Raw genomic sequence first — 19674 nt, 5'->3', positions numbered from 1 at the left:
TTCTCAGCTTGGCCTCCTGCTCTGTCCCATCCCTTAAACTACAGTCAGAGCCCGGCATGGCACAGGGAGAGAACACAGTTTGAAGTCAGAACGTTGGGGCTCAAATTCTAGCTCTGCGACTTATTAAATGGGACAAGTCTTATTCACCCTCTGAGCTTATTTTATCCTTTGTACAATGAGGAGGGAGTAGTTCATTTTTTTAAAAATTTATTTACTTTTTGTTAGGGTAATTTTCTCATGGGAGGTCTAGCTTCTCTCAGGAGAAGCTGAGGGTCACAACCTGTTGCGTGGCAAAAACAAGGAAGTCTCACAAGACCTCTCCTTTGCTGACGCGCAGCTCCCACGGTTGGCTCCGCTTTCCTCTCATTGGGAGAAAAGTCCTACTCATACCCCTGATACGAGGGCTGCAGGTGTCCAGCAGACTTGGTGATTGGCTATCACGTGGAGATCATGCTTTGATCAGGTGTTACTGAGGATATAAAAGAAAGCTACTAGCACTGAATAAACGGAGCTTCTGCCATCTTGCTATCTCCTGCCTCTTCAATGCGCCTCCGGGTTAAGAGTATTGAGCTGGTCTCATGTTCACCACTGCAGCGGCCGCATCACTTTTAGTTTTCAACATTCACTTCCATAAACTTTTGAGTTTTAAATTTCCTCCCCTTCCCTCCCCTCCCCCCTCCCCAAGAAGGCATGCAATCTGATATAGGCTCTACTTATACATTCGTATTAAACATTTTCACATTGGTCATGTTGTAAAGAATTAGAACCAATAGGAGGAACCATGAGAAAGAAGAAACAGAACAAAACAGAAGGAAAAAAAGAGCAAATAGTATGCTTCCATCTGCATTCAGACTCCAAAGTTCCTTTTCTGGATGTGGATAGCATTCTCCATCATGAGTCTTTTGGAGTTGTCTTAGATCCTTGCACTGCTGAGAAGGGCTAAGTCTGTCAAAGCTGGTCATCGCACAATGCGGCTGTTACTGTGTATAGCATTCTCCTGGTAAGCATCTTACATATAAGGCAGAAAGCAGCGAGTGAACATTGTTCTTCTTTCTCTTCATAAGAAGGCAGTGGCAGGAGGGATTGGTGGTTTGTGCCAGGCCTGGAAAATGGCTTTGATTTTCAACTGAACATGTGGATGAAAACTGAGTCCAGATTGTTCCTGAGTGTCTCGAGCTGAACGGTTCCTGCCAACAGTGTGTTTACAGCCCCTTTCTTTCTCTCTTTCTGCAGGAAAGAATCTATATACAAATGAATACGTAGCTATCAAATTGGTAAGTGCTACTCCCTGGCTTCCCTAAACCCCACTTTTCTCATGGCAACTTTAATTGTTTTTTTCTAGCCCGGGTCCTGCAGCCCTGCTGGCTTTCCACCCCAAACCCTTCCCCCAGCCTTGAACTACAGAGACTACTTTAATTTGCTAAATCCCAACCTTACCTAGTTTTCATTCAATTCAGCCAGCCCCATGGTGGGAGAGAGGGAATAAAAGAAATCTCAGAAAGGGGCTAACAGTCCAGCTCAGCTATTACCCAACAGACAGGGCAGGTTTGTCAGCACCAAGATGAGGACAGAGCACATCAAGAAAGTGCTTGACCAGTCGAGGAAGGCCCCTGGAATAGGTGGGACTAGAGCTGCTGAACCAATACAGCAAAGCCTTTCCTGAATTGTACCTGAGCTGGAATAATCGATCATTGGTCTGGCTTAGGGGAGAGTGGGACCAGTGCTTCTCAGGCAATGGTCAGCTCACCCCAGTATGCCATGACCTAGGAGACCCAGGTCTCCCTGCCCGCTGCAGGCCTGGCTAGTTGAGCAGCCTACAAGCTGGCTTCCTGGAGCTGCTCCATATACCCCCTTAGCAGAGCCTGCCACGCCAGGGGCTCGGTCTCAGCCTCAGCCTGCACTGCACCGACCAGGCCTTGGTGTGGGGCCAGAGAGACAGGATGAAACAACATTGGACGCCCTGGGTTCAGATCCTGCCTCGGTTGTTTACTCTGGCCTTGGGCTGTAATTTCCTCCTCTATATATGAAAGGGGTTTAAGGAGTTGGGACTAGATGATCTCTAAGGGCTCTTCCAGTTTTAAATCATCCCACATCTCTGACTTTTGCCCCACTAGACTCCTGGTTTTAATCTAGGGGAGAGAGAAATAGACTATCTTCCTCCAGTGGAGGCCTTTTCTCTTCCCTAAAGTCAGGGTCCAAGTGGGACAAGGGACTGATTTTAGAGGTGTGCAGAAGGCCTTAGCCACATTTATTTTCCAATTGGGAAAAGGGAAAACATAAATAGCATTTTTCTCAGGCCCACATTGCTTCATATACACTCTTTCTAGCATGGGGACTTTGAGCTACACACCTCCAGCCTTAGAGACAGGCTACACTGCTTCACCTAGGCCTTTTTGTGACCCATACCACACATGGTCAGGGTTTGGGTTCATGTTGGGGCTTACAGAATGAAACCCATGATTCACACAGGAACCATGCATCTGCAACCATGACTTCCTGGGGATTTTTGGCACGGAACTATAGAATATCAGACTTGGAAGAGACTAGAGAACATGGAATGTCAGAGCTAAAGGAGACCTCAGAACACAGAACATCTGAGATGGAAAGCACCATAGGCTAGAGAATCATAGAATCTTAGAGCCAAGATCTTAGAGCTCATCTAGTTCAACACCCTTATTCTACAGATAGGGAAACTGAGGTCCAAAGAGGAAGAGGAACTTGCCGAAGGTCACACTGTAATTCAGTGGCAGAGCCAGGCCTAGAACTCAGATCTCTGGTCTCTTGCACCTTTACCCATGGTGGCAGGTGGGGACAATTTTATCTCAGATGGATCTGAGAAATGAGTTTACATTAATGCTTAGTGGCCTGCACCAATAGGACCAAGGCCATGGGTTCCATCTTCATGTAACTCAGTTGGTTCTGCTCCATTTCCTTGGCACGTCTTGGACTATTGGTCCAAGGCAGCAGCCAGGCAGGGCCCGTCAGCCCTGCTCGAGATGCCAGCAGGGCCCGGGCCATACCAAAGCTGCTCTCTTTTTTCCCTCCATTGGATTCTCCCCATCTGTTCCTTTTTATGAGAGTCCAGTGACAGATTCCTGGTGATGGCGGCCTTGTTGTCATTCTGAGCTGGGCAGAGGAATCCTCCTTGGAGGAGATGCAACCCATCCCCTGGACCAGTCTGTATCATTAACTGTGGCCTCTGCCTCTTGTTCTCTCTCTCCATCTCTCCCTCCCTGCCCTCTGAAGGAACCTATAAAGTCCAGAGCCCCACAGCTGCATTTGGAGTACCGGTTTTACAAACAGCTCGGCAGTTCAGGTAAGGAGATGTGCCCTGGGTCGGGGGTCACCTCACAGGAGCCAGGGGAGGAAGTGTCAGGGTTGAAGAAACATTATTCTAGTCTGAGAGTCAAGACACTCATATTTAAGGCCCATCTCTGCTCTGTGACCTTGGGTGAGTTGCCGCCCTTATCTGGGGCCTCAGTTCTCCCCTTTGTTAAATGAAAGGGTTGGACTCTATGATCTCTAAGATCCTTTTCAGCTCTGACCTTCCATGAGTCAAGGATAGCTTCCCATGTCTTGTTGCCTACCCTTGGCCTGCCGTGGGGACTGAGGCCTAGGGTCACCTCCCCAGACCAGTTTCCAGTTTTTTGACAAGCCAGATACAGGGGTAGGAAAGCATATTCATTCAGTGGAACAAGAGAGACAATATAAGAGCTGTTGCAGTCTGGGCAGTGTGAGATAAATTGGGTGCAGTGCTGAGTGCTGTGGGAGGTCAGAGGAGAGGGGAGCTCTAGGGAATGGGGGGGGTGGAGAGGGCTTCTTCTGTGAGGTGGAGTGTGGGGAAGAGGCCTGGCCACTGCCCAGCTCAGCACACCCTAGGAGCCTGTTGTGGAACCATGCAGCCAGCATAGCCAGGTAGCCGTGCACCCCAGATAGGAGACATCACTCATCAGCAGACAGTGGAGAGAGCCTTGAACTGAGAGTGCGGAGGCCTGGGCTTGAGTCCTCATCCCACCACTGACTTGCAGTGTGACCTTGGGCAAGTCACACGCACACACACACGCACCCTCATTTCTCCCCCAGTCCCTGTTTGGTAACTTATGGGAGACCTAAGACCATCTCTCAGGTGGAATATGAATATGATCAGATAGTGCCACAATGGCAAGGGGAATGGAATCTACACCACTGGGAGGAACTGGGGATGAGAAGACTTGGGCACAAGGATGTGGCGGACAAGCTAGTCTTCACATACAGCCCTGGGAGGGAGGCCCAAGTGACCTACAGAGGCCGCCTGTCTCCCCCAGTGGACTCCGGGGTGGGCTATGGGTAACACAACGGGAATAGGATAGAGAGCTGAAAGGACTGTTAAAGATCATCTGGTCCAACCTCCTCTCTTTAAAGGGACAGTGACTTGCCCAAGGTCACCCAGGTAGCGGACAGTCAAAGCCCAGAGACAGTGTCCTTTCCACTCCCCAGCAGCCTCACTGCACATGTCTTTGCTGCTTTTTCCTACGCTCCTGTCTTCTGCAGAAGGGATTCCTCAGGTTTATTACTTTGGCCCGTGTGGAAAATACAACGCCATGGTGCTGGAGTTGCTGGGACCCAGCCTGGAAGACCTGTTTGATTTGTGCGACAGGACATTCACTCTGAAAACTGTGCTGATGATTGCCATTCAGCTGGTGAGGGCCCAGGGTGATGGGGGTGGTCTGTGGCCTGGGCCTGCTGAGAAGGGGAAAAAAGTGTCTGCAGGGCAGAATGGACAGGGGTCTGTATCTGCCTTTAGGGGCCTGAGGGTTCACAGGAGGTAACAGAGGGAGAGAAGGTGGGCCACTGAGTGCAGTTAGAACAGATAGCCTGGAGAAAGGCAGAGGCAGTGAAGACCCTGAACATGTGTCTGAGACCCCAAACCCAGAGATTCCCGGACCCCCTGGGCCTCACTTCAGGTCCCAGCTCTCTCCTAGTCGGGCTGTGGTTCTGACAGTTCTATAGGGAGGGCAGGGTTGTCTTTTTGGCCGTCACCCTTGAGGTTAAGAGGTCACCCTCAAGAACTTTCATTCTCCTCAGCTACCCATCAGAGAGCGTCCATACATGAATTTACTTCTGAGGGACAGATGAGACCCCCACCCCATCCTGGGCCCAGCCTTGGCCCTCTCCTGCTCCCTTTCCAGTCCAAAGAGGCCCCCCTGTGTTAGTCTGGTCACAGGTATCCCATCTCCAGTTCCATCAAGTGTTTGTTGTCTTTGTCATCTTCTCTTGTCGGAGGAGTGTTCAAGTAGGTGAGAGGCAGGGTTCACCCTGGGCCTCCTGAGTTCCAGGCCCAGAGACAGACACAGGGCGAGAATAGACATGGAGTTCAGCGGGGAAAGGGCTAAGAAGGGAGAGCAGAGCGGCGGGGGACAGCCAAGAACATAGAGCGGGCGGTGGGCCGGGCACTGAATAGGCCTGGCTGTGGGATCTCCACGTACTCCACACTCCCTAGATCACACGGATGGAATACGTCCACACCAAGAGCCTGATATACCGTGACGTGAAGCCGGAGAACTTCTTGGTGGGCCGGCCGGGGAGCAAGCGTCAACACACCATCCACATCATCGACTTTGGCCTGGCCAAGGAGTACATCGACCCTGAGACCAAAAAGCACATCCCCTACCGCGAGCACAAGAGCCTGACGGGCACGGCGCGCTACATGAGCATCAACACACACCTGGGGAAAGGTACCCACCAGTGGGGCCCTGGGAAGGAGGGAGGAGCTTCAAGGCACAGTGTCCCAGAGGCTGGGGCCGGCCCAGGTTCTTCTGGCTGGCGGCTTGCTGACCCCCTCACACACAGCCCATGAAGCGGTAGAGAACCCAGCATTGCAGAGAAGGGAAGGAGGGAGTAAGTGTGCATGTGCGTGCGTGTGGGCCGAGCATGGGCAGGCTAAGTGTGCGGGGAAGGGTGGAAGTGAGCCCTTCCCCAGGAAGGAGACCTGCCCGTACTGGGAGCACACTTAGATGAGGGGGTCAGTCCAGGAATGTTTGATTTTCACTGAAGTGGAGGCGTGCTGTTCAAAGAGAACAGAATGAGAAGGAGTTTCAGTGCAAGAACAGGGGCCGTTCAATTTGGTTTCCTAGAAAGCCCCACCCGGCCTGTCAGAGAGCCTGACACCCTGGGGTCGCATCCCCCCTAGGCGAGGCCTAGGAGAGTGTGCATGTGTTCATATGAGGGGCTGAGCTGGCCTGGGAGGGAGAGAGAAGAGGGGGCGGGAACCCAGCCTGGCAGAGAGTGACCATCCCTTCCTGTGGTGCCCGCGCATGGCAGGGCTTGGTCGTCCCTTTGAAGTCCAGCAGCCCCGAGCGTCTCTAGGCCTGTCTCCAGTGTCTTGTCGGGGTGGGAGTCCTCATTTCAGGCAGAAGAACTGTGTCTCCCTCTTGGGGCTGGGCTTCCTTCCTTCAGCAGAGATTCTGTGCCTGCGCTGGGAAGGGCTCGCTCGCTGCTTGCGCTGGTGACGGCAGTACAAAGTTTAGACAGGTCTGATGCTTCCCTTGCTGAGCTCACAGTCCAGTTAGATCGGACGCCAGTATAGGCGAGCAGGCAGCGTCACTGACAAGTGTATTAGAGAGGGCGCTGATCCCGGGGCCTCCACAGGCGCGTAGTAGGTAGACATTGTGACGTGCTTCCATGTGCTTCTTCTGCAGAGCAGAGTCGGCGGGATGACCTGGAAGCCTTAGGCCACATGTTCATGTACTTTCTCCGTGGGAGCCTTCCCTGGCAAGGTCTTAAGGTAAATAGTGCCCAGTGGCTGCAGGGCTGAGGATCTCTTAAGCAGATTGCTCACTCTCGCTAACTCTGGCCCTGTGGTGTTTCACATTTTGGTCTGAAGGAGAGCTAACTGTAGCATACATGCCCTGGTTTATTTTTGCATCATTTGAATTAAATAGTTTCTATTGTGTGTGCTCAGGGCATTTGGAGACACCTGAATTCTGTATCTCATCTGTCTGTCTTGGCCCATTCCAGAACCCACTTTATCATCTCACCTTTTCCACACAAGCCCCCCGAAGGTCAGAGACAAGCTGGGATGGTGCTTTCCCCTTTATAGACCCCAGCGGAGAGAGCAAATTACCAAAAGAACCAAGCCTGGGCTGCCCCACACCCAGCCCTTTACACTAGAAGACCACAGTCAGATTGCCTACTTTAGCCCAAAGCCTGGTATGTGGCAGGCCTGTCTCCTGCAGCCTTTCACTTGAGAATTCAGGAACAGATGACAGCCAGGACCTCTGGGGTCAGACTCAGGCTCCCCCCTTCACTGACAGTGTAGGGATGGTGCCCAGGGGATGTTTTACAAGAGAGTAGCCACAGGGACATGTGTATGCATGATGCTGCCATTGTGGGCCATCTCAAGTGGGTCTGACAGTGCAGCAGGCACCCACTAAGAAGGCTGCCTGGCCCTGGAAAGGGGCAGCTGGGGGCAGCTCCTCCTCAGCCTTAGAAACCAACAGCACTTCAGTCCAAGCAGCCTCGGATGGAAGAATCCGCTGGCTTTTGCTCAGCTGACCTAGCCTCAGCGCAGGGCTCAATGTGGACAGCACCACCAAGCTTGGGCCCAGCTGGGGTTTTCTCCTCTAGGCAGACACCCTGAAAGAACGGTATCAGAAGATCGGGGACACCAAGAGAGCGACGCCAGTTGAGGTCCTCTGTGAGAACTTCCCAGGTAAGTGAACCTTCCTCCCTTCAGCCACGTGGGATCACAGACAGCCTCTACCCCTGCAGTGATGCCTCTCGTGGTCTTTCCTGGGCTTGTGGGGAGGCTCTCTGTCCTCCAGGCCACACGAGAGGTGGCAGGAAAAACCCAGATTGCCCCACTGGGTGCTCCAGAGTCTCCTTCATCAGAGCCACCCTCCTGGCTGGGACCGCCATCACCTTCAGGAGAGGCCCCTGTGACTAGGGCAGCCACCTTGGATAGTTGAAGCCTCAGATGTTGAGCAGGTGTTGCTCCCAGGCCCTGATCTGAGCAGGTAGAAAGTCCTGCCAGCCTCTATCAGAGTGAGTCTAATGAAGGAGACACAGCCCTGGCCTCTGTACCCCAAAGAGCCAACTTATAGAAAGCACCTGTACAGAGGGCAGGCTCCTACACGGCATCCCCCTCCCCTCGTATCTCTGCAGAGGAGATGGCCACTTACCTGCGCTATGTGCGGCGTCTGGATTTCTTTGAGAAACCTGACTATGACTATCTGCGGAAACTCTTCACGGACCTGTTTGACCGCCATGGATTCGTGTTTGATTATGAATATGACTGGGCTGGAAAACCCCTGGTAGGACACCACCCCACCCCCCAGCCCAGAGGCCTGCACCGCTTCAGCTTCTGACTGGGGGCTGAAGGGACCCCCTGGGGGAGCTGCCCGCCTTCCTGCCCTGTCACAGTGGGGAGGTGGATCCTATACATGGGGGCCCACAACCCCTGACCTTCCTTTGTTCTGCCTTCCAGCCAACCCCGATTGGCACCATCCACAGTGATGTCCCCGTCCAGCCAGTGAACCGGGATAAGGCTCAGTCCCACACCAAACACCAGGTAAGGGAGTGCTCAGGGGGATCGACACACGTCTCCGAGCCCTTCTTGAAGGCCGATTAAAAGCTCATTCCTTAAGCACCTGCTTTGTACAGGGCTTTGTGCTAGTAGGCGCTGGGGACATGGAGACAAGGCCCGTCTGTGCATAAACACAGATAAGCAGACTACCGAGTCTGAGGGGATGGGGCGAAGGAAAACACCTGAGCTCTGTGGTGGGAAAATGAGAGGCTGGAGACCTCTTAGCGCCTGCACAGATAACACAGCGGTGGGAGACAGAGGCCACAGTCAGGGAACCGCTCATTTAGTGGCAGTGGCCAGGCTGTGATATAGCAGGAAAGGTTGTTGGAGCCAGACTCTGGGGAGTCTTAGGACTTGGCCTTTTATCCCAGTGGCAGAGTGCATGGTCACCCAGGTGAACTGGGAAGGTGATTTTGGCAGCTCTGTGAAAGTTAGCTTGGGGAGGAAGGCAGGAGGAGAGAGCCAGCCAAGAGGTGATGACGACCTGCTCCAGGCTCCTGGCGGGGGAGAAGAGCTGCTGTGCACGGAGAAGGGCCCAGATCAGCAGCTCCTTGTAGGAGGGCAGGGTCACAGACGATGCTGAGACTCTGAGCTGGCGTGATGGAGAACGTGGCCCCGCGCCCCTTACTCCGTACCTGATTCCCTTCCTGGCATGGGACAGGGAACTCTGGGCTTGAAGTCAGGGAAACCCGAATTCAAATCCTGACTCACGCTTACTAGCTCTGTGACCCTGTGCAAGTCATTGAAGTTCTTTGTGCCTCGGGCAGCTTGAACCCTAGAGTTCATCTGCTGAGCTCCTTGGGGGGTGGCATCTGCACTGAGAGAGGGGCTTGTAACATCAGGAGCATCCCACAATGATGAAATAACCTCCCTCAAATTCTCCCAGGGATGAGGGGGACAGGCAGGGCGGGCGCTGAGGGAGCCCCCAGGCCCCCCACCTACCCCCCCAGGCTCCCCCCGCCCCAGCTCCGCTCCCTAAGTTGTTGTGCATGTCTCTCGCATTCACTGTCCACCCTTCCCTCTCGCTTTCCGCAGGTGATGAGCTCCACCAACGGTGAACTAAACACCGATGACCCGACGGCCGGCCACTCCAACGCCCCCATCACGGCCCCTGCAGAAGTGGAGGTGGCTGATGAAACAAAGTAAGCCGCCCGGGCCCTGGCAGCAGGTGTTCATTCCCCGCCCGCTCCGGGCCAGGACACAGTCTCCACCCTCAAGGCCCTTACCTCTGTGGGGGAGTGTGCCAGGCACCGCCCCCTGGGAACTTCCAGTCTAGTGGGGGAGGTGGTGCACACACAGAGCCTGCATCTGCCCCAGAGGGGAAGGTAGCAGCACTGGGCGGGGGGGGGGGGGGGGGGGGGGGGGCCACAGGGGATGGGGGGCGTGCCGGGGGACGGGAGAAGTGCGAGAGGCCTTTCTGTGTGATCTAAGGTCGTGAGGAGGGGAGGGACACGGTCAGACCTGGGATGTAGTGAGACCCCTCTGGCAGCCGAGGGGCTGGTGGACCAAAGAGCAGAGAGACCAACCAGCAGGCTGCTGCAAGAGTCCAGGGGTGCAGTCACGACCCCCAGCGTGGTGGCAGCGTTGATGTACAGATCTAGGAAGTAGAGAATGAATATGTATTGTGTCAGAATGTACAAAGAAGGCAGCATAAGAGGATTCCCTGAGGTGGCAGCAGGGAGAAGAGGGTGTTCTGCCCAAGGGACAGACACACAGCACACACCGACAGAGTTTCCCAAAAGGAAAGAGCAGAGAGAAGGCTGGCTTGTCTGCACCGCAGAGGGCGGCGTTGGGACGTATGTAGAGAGCTAGGCTGGGATCCAGGGGTAAGCAGTAGGGAGCCGTGGCAGGTTGATGAGCTGGAGTAACACTGCAGTCACACTTGGGCCAGCGTCTGGAGGGTGTGTTGGGAGAAGGCAGAGCCTGTTGGAAGAGATTTCAGGATTCTGAGCAAAGGAGAGGACGGTAGTGGGGTGAGGAGGGAGAAGGGTGGGGGGAGAGCTGGCTATCACTGGACTCATAGGACATGGAGTAAGAGCGCGCACCAAGGTTACGGACCTGGGATGCTCAAAAACGTCAGTGGTGTTTGCGGGATTAGGGATGCTGGGAAGGCGGGGGGGGGTTCAGGGGTGGAAAGGGGAGCTTCGTTTCTCTCTGGGACATCCAATTTGAAATGCTTTCTAGGCAGGTGGGGACATGGGATTAGACGTTCAGGACAGGGACTGGGGCTCGAGCTAGACCTAGCAGAAATCTGCAGAGACATGGGAGCTGATGAGGGCACCAGTAATTTATTCAGTGCCTGCTGTGAGCCAAGCACCTTGAGCCCCACAGCCACCCTGGGAGTGGGAGTCATTATGTTCCCCATTTGACAGATGGGGTGACTGAGGCAAACAGAGGTCAAGTGGCTTGTCCAAGGTCACGTCGAATTTGAACTTGGGTCTTTCAGACTCCAAGGCCAGCAGTTCTGTCTACCAGTTGAGAGAGAGTGTGTAGAGAAAAAAGGGAAGAGGGTCCAGGATATGGTGTGGATGATGCATCACTCTGACTGGGAGGAGGGGGGCCAAGAGACCAGTGTCGTGGAACCCCAAGTGTAGAGGACAGTGTGGGGCTGAATTGGTTAATTCCTGGGTCAGGGGACAAGGGGAGAGGGCAGACGGCATCAGAGGCCTGGAGATCTGCCGGGGGAGCGCGGAGAGACAGGCCCCCTGTGGGTGGGGCCTAGGTGAGGTGGAGGAGCCCCGGGGGAGATAGGCCTTGGCCAGGTAGAGGTAGCGCCGGGAGGGGAGCGGGGCATGTCCGCCCCGTCTCAGGATGGCGGCCATGACCGGCGCCCCCCCCATCTGCTTCGCCCCCCAGGTGCTGCTGTTTCTTCAAGAGGAGGAAGAGGAAATCCACTCAGCGGCACAAGTGAGCCTCTGGGGCCCAGGCGGACCGGACCCACCGCAGCCCTGTCGCCTCCACCCTTTCTGGCCCCAGAGATGGCAGGCGGCCCCTGCCTGTGGCCCTGCCTCCTGCAGCCAGGGCAGGGGCGGCCAGGAGAAAGGCCAGGAACAGAGAAGCCGGGGGAGGAAGGGGGGCCACTAGCCCCGGCCCCCGCCCCCCTGGGCCCAGGGGTCACCTACTCCAAGCAAGACTTTGGCAGAAATTCCTGCATCTGTGTCTCGTCCAGTCCACCTTGAGAGCGCTAACTATTTAAAAACCACACACCGAGGAACCGAAGCCTGCCAAGAAAGCACTTCCCCCTGCCCCACCTCTCCCTTCACCCTTCAGTTTGAGGTTGGGCTTGCGCGCATCAGGGATTGACCCCTGCAGACTCTGCGTCTCCGCCTGCGCGCTTAGGCCTAAGGTGAAGCCTGGGAGGCCCTGGCGCCTCGTGGTCCTCAGTTTGACCTTCACCACTTAGTGTTATAAAATCCAGCCTTTTTCTCTTCCTCTTTCAGAAAGGCCATTCTGTCCCGGTGTGGGGAGGAGGGAGTTGAGGAGGCGCCCACTCCCCTGCCCTCGTGTGTCGTCTTTGGGGTCCGGGCTATGCCTTGTTACCCGTGCACTTTGATCATCCGGGGGTTCTGGGGGGGCAGAAGCTAAGAGAAAGATGAGGGAGGTGGAACTAGATGGCCCCCAGCCCCAGGCAGAGGGGGCCGGGGGAGGCTGGAGCCAAAGGGAAAGGGAAAGCTAGTCCCCACAGCTGGGAAAGTAGACACCACCCCAAGGTCTCACCCAACGTGCAGGGCAGTTCAGGCTGCTCTGCATGTTCTCTCTTCCACCCCCACCTCACCCTAATCGGAGCCAAAAATGCTGCACCAAAGCCCTGGGGAATTTGGGTCTCCCCTGGAAGGGCAGGGTGGGGACCCGGGGGCAGGGCTGCCTGCAGCAGCCAAATCCCCTCACACGGCCCCACCCACCTCGGGGAAAGGCGAGCTCAGCCGGCCGTACCCCATGACGGTGGCGCGGCCTGGCGAGCAGCCCAGAGAGGTCTACCGCGGGTACGTGGGCCCTCTTTGGTGGCCCTGGGACGAGGCATAGGGCTTCAAACACCCTTGCCCTCAGTGCTGTCCCAAACCCTGATCCTCCCCCCCCCCCCCATCAATTTTTCTGCTCACCGAAGGCTGTCCAGAGACTCCCAGTCAGCCTGTCTCCTCTTCCTCCCCCCACCCCCGCCAGCGTCCAGGGGACAGCAGCTCCTCGAACACCCCATCCATCCCCCAAGGTTGTTCTCTAAGAGCCGATGACGCGCACTGGGCATCTCCCCTTCTCCCCAGCCAGCGCCAAGGACGACAAAACGCCTTAAGACCCCGGCACCCCTGGAGAGGGTCCGAGGACGAGTATGTGTGGCAGGGGAGAGGGGTGCATCAGTCACTGGTGGCCACGGCAGACCTAAACACAACAAGCTAAACCCAAGCACCCTTTCACCTCCTCCTCCCCAAAGGAAACGGTCCAGGGGAGCATTGGCCCAGTCTGTACATGAATCTCTGCCTGTCGAGTCTCACTTCTTTTGGTCCATGTGTCTGGCTTGGCTGAAAAGCAGCAGCAAGAGGCTAGAAGACGTATCCCCGTTCCAGACCTGAGTCCCAGCGTCAAGATCGTACCTGCGCAGCTCCGCAGCAGGCGCGCGAGCGTCCATTGTGAGTTTAGTTACTGCTTTACAAAGTGTACAGAAATGGCATTTACATTTCTCTGATGCTTCCTGGAAGCCATAGAATTTAGGGGCTTTTTTAAAAAAAAATAAACAAAAATGAAAAAGAACTCAAGGCCTAGGCCTTTCCTTGCTCGGGCATTCCTGGTGGGGGGAGTTGGAGGTGGGGCATTCAGAGCATCACACTGCATGGAGTTCTTTCTTTGGGACGTAAAACCAAGGTGGGAGGGCTCTTAGAACATAAGATGTCGGAACCAGAAGAAGTCTCCGAGGCCATCTTGTCTGAGAAACCGAGATGTGACTTGCCTTAGGCCACAGAGCAAATTAGTGGCAAAGCTAGGATTCGAATTCACGGCTTAGGACACTGAGCCTCCTCTATTTACCATACCCAGTGCCTTCTTGGAAAAAAAATAAGATTATGCCAAATGCACCATCGTACCAAAGCCACTTTGAACTTGCACACTGCCGATTCAGAACAGCAGTGGGCCTAACAAACTTCACCCAGCCTTGGGAGAGAGGGAGTGGTGCAGGGCACACAGTCTCATTGTGGGGATGCCCACAGCCCCGTGATGTAGGCAGGCCTAGTATTCTCATCCCTACTTTACAGCCACGTGGAGGCCTCGACCTCAGATCTTCCCACTTCTCTCCCAGCCATCTGTCATACGTTAGACAGGAGATCAAATACAAATCCGAGCGCCAACTGGATGGCTCAGGGAGCTCTGGCAAGGCTCTTTTCTCAAGGTGCCGAGATCCTCAAATCCACCTATCGTGGAGGGAAGGACTGTGCCCGTCCTGGCTCCACCCCTGACAGCCGCGGGCTGATTGGGAGCCAGAAGTCACCTCCCCCTCGGCCTGTTTGTACTTGTGAGGAAGCTATTTTGAAAGTGGTAGATCGCTGGAGAAAGGGGCCCTTTATTATTACCATTTCCCATGTGAGCTTTTAGGCCAGCCTCGGTCTCCCTGCCAAGCTCAGGTCTGCCAGCCGTGTTTGGAAAAGGCAGAGAACAAGTTTTTTCACGGAGTATCAGAAATAATGCTCAGGATGAAGACGTGCTCTTATGCCACCAGGAGCCAAGCTCAGACTGCCAGCTACTGTCAAAACTCAGCACTTCCAAATGTGGAAGCACATTCTTTCTATCCGTCTCATTTCTGACTTTTGTCTTTAGTGCCTGGACCACAGAAGGTACTTAAGGATTGCTTGTTGGATGGGATTTGAAAGGCCCTAGTCAGGTGACCGACGCAACATATTAATACAGATGAAGAAAAGGATCTTGAGTGGGTCGTGGGCAGGATCTGGTTCTCTGCAGGTTCCAGGACCCCACCTCATTGCTGGCTCTCCGTCAGGGCCCCAGGTCGGCAAAGGGCTTCAAAGGCTGTAGCCATGATAGGCTTTTAGATTAGCCCTAAACAGACTGCCCTCATGGGAAGGCCTAAGAAAAGCATTGTGCCATGCCAGCCACATTAAGAGTATGCATCAAATAGGAGCGAGCGATGAACACTCCCAAAGTATAGAGGGATAGGGCTGCAGGAAATGTTTGTTAAGTTGAGGAATCTTCTACCTTTTATGACAGGGAGAATTAAGGCTTCCCTTGGAAGAATGAGAGGCTTCTCTTAAAGGATGCAGAGTCAATGGGGAATCCTTACCTCTTTGTCACGTGGTTGTAAGGTGAAAGAACGTGGCAGAAGGACCACGAATCACTTGGAGCTAATCACTGTGGGACTTTCCAGAGGGGAGAGAGGTAGACTCCCCCTTTCATGTGCTCCAAGGAATAATGGATGATCAGGGAAAAAAGAATGGTTGTAGTTGGTAAAAACCAGCATGGAAGCAGGTATTTTGGCTCTGAACAAATGAGAGGGATGCTGTCTCACCACAAGGTGGGTCTTGGATGTGATGGAGGACCTGTTAAGACCTGGCAAACAACTGCTCTCCACTTGTGGCGATTCATGTAGGAGCCAATGTTAACAGCAGAAGGGACCTGCTCCACAAGTAACAAGCTCCCACCGGCCACCCCTTCCAGTCCTAGCTCCACTTTTACTCATACCCCTCCCCCACATCCACAGCCCCTTCCAGACTCTCCTACCACCATCCCTCGAGAATCTCTGGGGTTGATCCACCCTGTATTTCTCACCCAGTCGAGGTTCTGGTAGCTACTATGCACTGACCTCCGGGATGGTCTGTTTGTCTGTCTCCCTCCCTCCCTCCCTCCCTCCCTCCCTCAGCAAGTTCAGTGCCTAGCTCAGTCCTTCTTTAGTACCCAACTCCTGTCATCGTACTAGGGGCCTTCAACATCTTAACATTCCCTCTAATACCCTGCCTTCCCAGTTGCTCAATTTGCTCTTCCCGTGACCCACTTCTTCACCCCAGTCCATCTATACACGGATACAATCATGCCCCTAGTCTCGCCATTGCCCCAGAGCATTCCACTTCCTTTATCCCGATCAGCCCTTTAGCATTTCATCAGCTTTCTTTGGATCTTATCCATCCTCTTAACTGCTGTCTTCATTGTGACCTCCAATCTCTCCACTGTACTTGCTACTCATTTTTTTAAAAAATTTAATATTTTTCCCCAATTACACATAAAAAACCATTTTAAACTTTTTTAGTTTTGAGTTCCAAATTCTCTCCTACCTTCCTTCCCCTCCCCCATTACTGAGAAAGCAAGCAATTTGATAAAGGTTATACTTTGTGGTCGTGCAAAACATTTCCGTATTAGTCACATTGTGAAAGAAAATAAAACCCCAAAAAGCCCCATGAAAAAAAAGGTGACAGTAAGCTTCAGTCTGCATTCAGAGTCTACCAGTTCTTTCTGTGGAGGTGGGTGGCATCTTTTCACCATGGGTCCCTCCGAACTGTCCTGGATCTCTGAACTGCTGCACTCATTACTTCCATCTTGACCTCTTGTTGAGCCAGTTTAACAGTTCAACTCAACCCTCTTCTGAGTCCCTTGCCCCCTTAATGTCAAGCTTGTTAATAAGCTTATTAATGCCTTAGCTTATTCCCGCAAGTCACCCAATAGTTCTCCTGTTTTCACATTTCTAAATGGAGAAGTGGAAAATGCCAAACCATGCTGACTGGGTCCACTGCAAATTCATGTTGTATCTTCTCAACTGGGCCCTTGCTGCAGCAGGGAAGTCCATTTACACCTCCCTAACTGATTGACTCTCCCCCTCCCCTCAGCAAATTTTCCATCTCTTCTTAGGTCTCTTTCGACGTCCAAAGATGCCTCTCCCCACTCTCACCCGAGAAGCTGGCCTCCTGCTTCACTGAAAAAATCGAGGCCATTCCCTGAGAGCTCCCTCTCTCTTCCCTCCTCCACACATCACACAGATGCCGTTTCCTCCCATCTCCCACAGCCCTGTCTCTCACTGACACAAACCCCTCACCCTGCTTGAGTCATTTCCATTCCTTCCCATCTTCTCCAGCAGATTGCTTTCTATTCTATCTTCAGCTTCTTCCTCTCTTCTGGCTGCTTTCCTGACGCCTACAAACATGCCCATTGTCTCTGCCATCCTTAAAAACCCTTCCCTGGCTCTGACCATCCCCTCTGTTGCCTCTCTTTTGCTTCTACTCCCTCACTGGCTTTAATGCTCTCTCTTCTCTCCTGGTTTTTTGTGACACTGTTCTCTTATGTGAGGGTTCTCAATCTCTGCCAGGTCACAGGTCCTGCCCACTAAACGTGGGCTCCAATCTGGCACTCTTCCCTTCTGCCTGTACACTCTTTTACTTGGTGGTGACATCAGCTCCCATGGAGCTGTATAAATGATCCTCAGATTTATCCAGCCCTAAGCTCCAGACTGTCTCCAGCCGCCTACTGTACATCTCCACAGATTATTGGAAAGCTCAATGTGGCCAAAACTGAATTCCCTTCTATTTCTACTCAACCTCTCCCCTTCTCCAAACCTCCCTGTTATTGGAAAGGGCACCGCCATCCAGCCAGCCAGGTCACAACTGAGGTGTTGGTGTCCTCCTTAAACCCTCGCTCTGCCTCCCATCCCCCACCCCCATATCCATCTATGGCCAAGGCCCATCCATTTTACCTTCATGGCATCTCTTGCATACATCATCTTTCTTTCCATGCACATTGCTGCCACCTTGGTTTAAACCCTCATCCCTTCACACTTGAACTACCGCAATAGCCTTCCTTCTGGCAGGTCTCCAGGACCAAATGTAGATTTTTGTTTGGCCCTAAAGCCCTCCACAACCTGGTCCTTCTTAATTTCCCACCCCTAACCCCTCGCCCCCCATGACCCACTGACCTCAGTCTCCTCACTATTCTTTGCACATCTCCACACTCTGTGCCTTTTCAGTTCTCCATGCCTAGAATACTCCCCCTCCTCACCTCTACCTACTGGCTTCCCTTAAATCTCAGCTAAAAATCCCACCTTCATGAAGTCTTTCTGATGGTTTCCCTCCTCAAACCTCCCACCCTGTTAAGATTACTGTGTATTTACAGTGTGTGTGTGTGTGTATCTGTGCACAGAACACATGCACAGGTACCTTGTATATAGATGTTTGCACTACCATCTCCCCATTCGAATGGGAGCCCCTCAGGAGGCAAGGCCTATTTTTTGACTGCTGTATCCCCTGGGATTAGCAAAGGCCTGGCACACAGTAGGCACTCATGTATACACACTTGTTAACTGAGTGATGGTTAGCATTGACAGATCATGAAGTCCTGGCACCAAACTGAAGGCTACACGGCTGTGGGTGGGTTTTCACCCCTGCTGTTCGTGGACAATAGGGGCACTTCTGATGAAAAAGGTAGATGTGGAAGGAGACCATTGTTTAAGGAGTTTGAAAACTGAATCTGGATTTCTAGTCTGTGGCTCAAAATAGGAGCATGATGGATTTGGGGCCTGGGAATGAATGGAATGCAGGCTTCTGAAAAATGTTTATCTGGACTCCTACAGATTGATCAAGAGGCTTTTAAGCACAAAGGGAGAGAAAACTGCCTCCATGCATGCATTTGTGCGTATGTATTTACATGTATACACACATACACTTGCATATGTTTGTCTCTGTGTATAGTCATATACATGATTTATGGTAAATGTACTCTAAACCAGACACCAGAGTGAAGCAGCTACAACAAAGTGAAAACAGCAGAAAACAGATCCAGGCAATAAACATCCAAGAAGGAAGCCAACAGGAAAACCTGGTCTTCGATTCCTCAACACAAATGCACCGAGTACGGTTATGAAAGAGGTGAACAAAGGACTGCACCAAAGGCAGGAAAATTCCACCCTTAGGTATCACTGATACTTTAGGGGATGGGTATCCCTCATGCTAAAAATGTTCCAAGATGGTATTCATGCAGGGTGGTCCCAAGGCAAAGGTCTGAAAGCTGCCCTCTGACCTTCGGTGTGCCCTGTAGGGTGCCCTGAACGTCTGCAAAATCCTTTTTGTTCCACTGAGGCCTCACACCACCAGTGCGGTAAAGTAAGCACTCTAGGCACTGGCCTTATTTTGCAGATAAGGACAACTTGACTTAGGCTGAGGTTCAGTGATTTGCCTAGGATCACACAGCCCGGGGGGGGGGGGGGGGCAGGATTTGAATCCAGGTGTTTTTGGCTGTATGGCCAACATGCTATTATCTACTCTGCCAAGCTGACTCTCAGCTGGAACACGATAGCCAAAGAGAAGGCAGAGTCACGCCAGGAGCGTATCTGGATCATCTCCAGCTCTCTGTCTACAAGATATCTCACAGAAGGAAACCCAACACGTACGGTAGAGAACAGCTGGGTGATCAGCAGAGGTAGAATAGTGGCAATAGTGGGGGGGGGGGGCGGGGAAGACATGGGGTCTGTGTGTGTATGAGACAGGAGTATGCAGGCGTATAATATAAATGCAGACGACTAAAGGATTCATAGGAACCCAGAGGTGATGACAGAAACACAGAGGACTTAAGAATAGCTAGCAAGAGAGGGCAGCTAGGTGGCGTAGTAGACGGAGCTCCGGCCCTGGAGTCAGGAGGACCCGAATTCAAATACGTCCTCAGACACATAACACTCACTAGCTGTGTGTCTCTGGGCAAGTCACTTAACCCCGATTGCCTCACCAAAAAAAAAAAGAAAGAAAAAGAAGAAAGAAATGCCAGGCCTAGTCTGCCATGTGCTCTAGAATCTGGGAGAGTGGACTTCAAAGAATTCAGAATTCTAGAAGGGGAGGGGATTCTAAGAATGTAGTGTTATCAGGAAGTAATACAGTAAGATCCCTCCAAAAAACTACTCCAAACAGATGTAGAAAAGTCACCAGACAGAGGCCTGATGGGAATATCCAGGGGAATTAGGAGCTTGGCACAAGAGATAAAAAACCTTGCCTAAGCAATAAACTCCCTGAAAATTAAGAGACAAGAAATATTAAAACAAAAGTCAAAACACTTAAAAAAAAAAACAGAAGAAAATGTAAGGCATCTCAAAGTAAAGACATGACCTGGAAAACAGATGGAGAATTGAAAAATTAGGACTCATTGAACTA

General features: G+C 52.7%; 1 protein-coding gene across 1 annotated transcript; it reads left to right on the top strand.

The window, feature by feature from the left end:
* The first annotated feature begins 1225 nt into the window (after positions 1-1225).
* LOC114034109 (casein kinase I) lies at positions 1226-13306 on the top strand. The gene is made up of 10 exons (XM_027849710.1): positions 1226-1274; positions 3247-3316; positions 4531-4679; positions 5480-5714; positions 6678-6763; positions 7606-7690; positions 8143-8291; positions 8465-8548; positions 9599-9705; positions 11420-13306. The coding sequence occupies exons 3-10, from the start codon at positions 4581-4583 to the stop codon at positions 11472-11474; spliced, it is 900 nt and encodes a 299-aa protein (XP_027705511.1). The 5' UTR covers positions 1226-1274; positions 3247-3316; positions 4531-4580; the 3' UTR covers positions 11475-13306.
* The last annotated feature ends 6368 nt before the right edge of the window (positions 13307-19674 follow it).

This window comes from Vombatus ursinus, unplaced genomic scaffold (genome assembly GCF_900497805.2).
Source record: "Vombatus ursinus unplaced genomic scaffold, bare-nosed wombat genome assembly UNPS02007899.1, whole genome shotgun sequence".
In the NCBI taxonomy this organism is placed as follows: domain Eukaryota; kingdom Metazoa; phylum Chordata; class Mammalia; order Diprotodontia; family Vombatidae; genus Vombatus; species Vombatus ursinus.
Note: the sequence above shows the minus strand (reverse complement) of the source record. Positions and strands in the feature narration are given on the sequence as shown.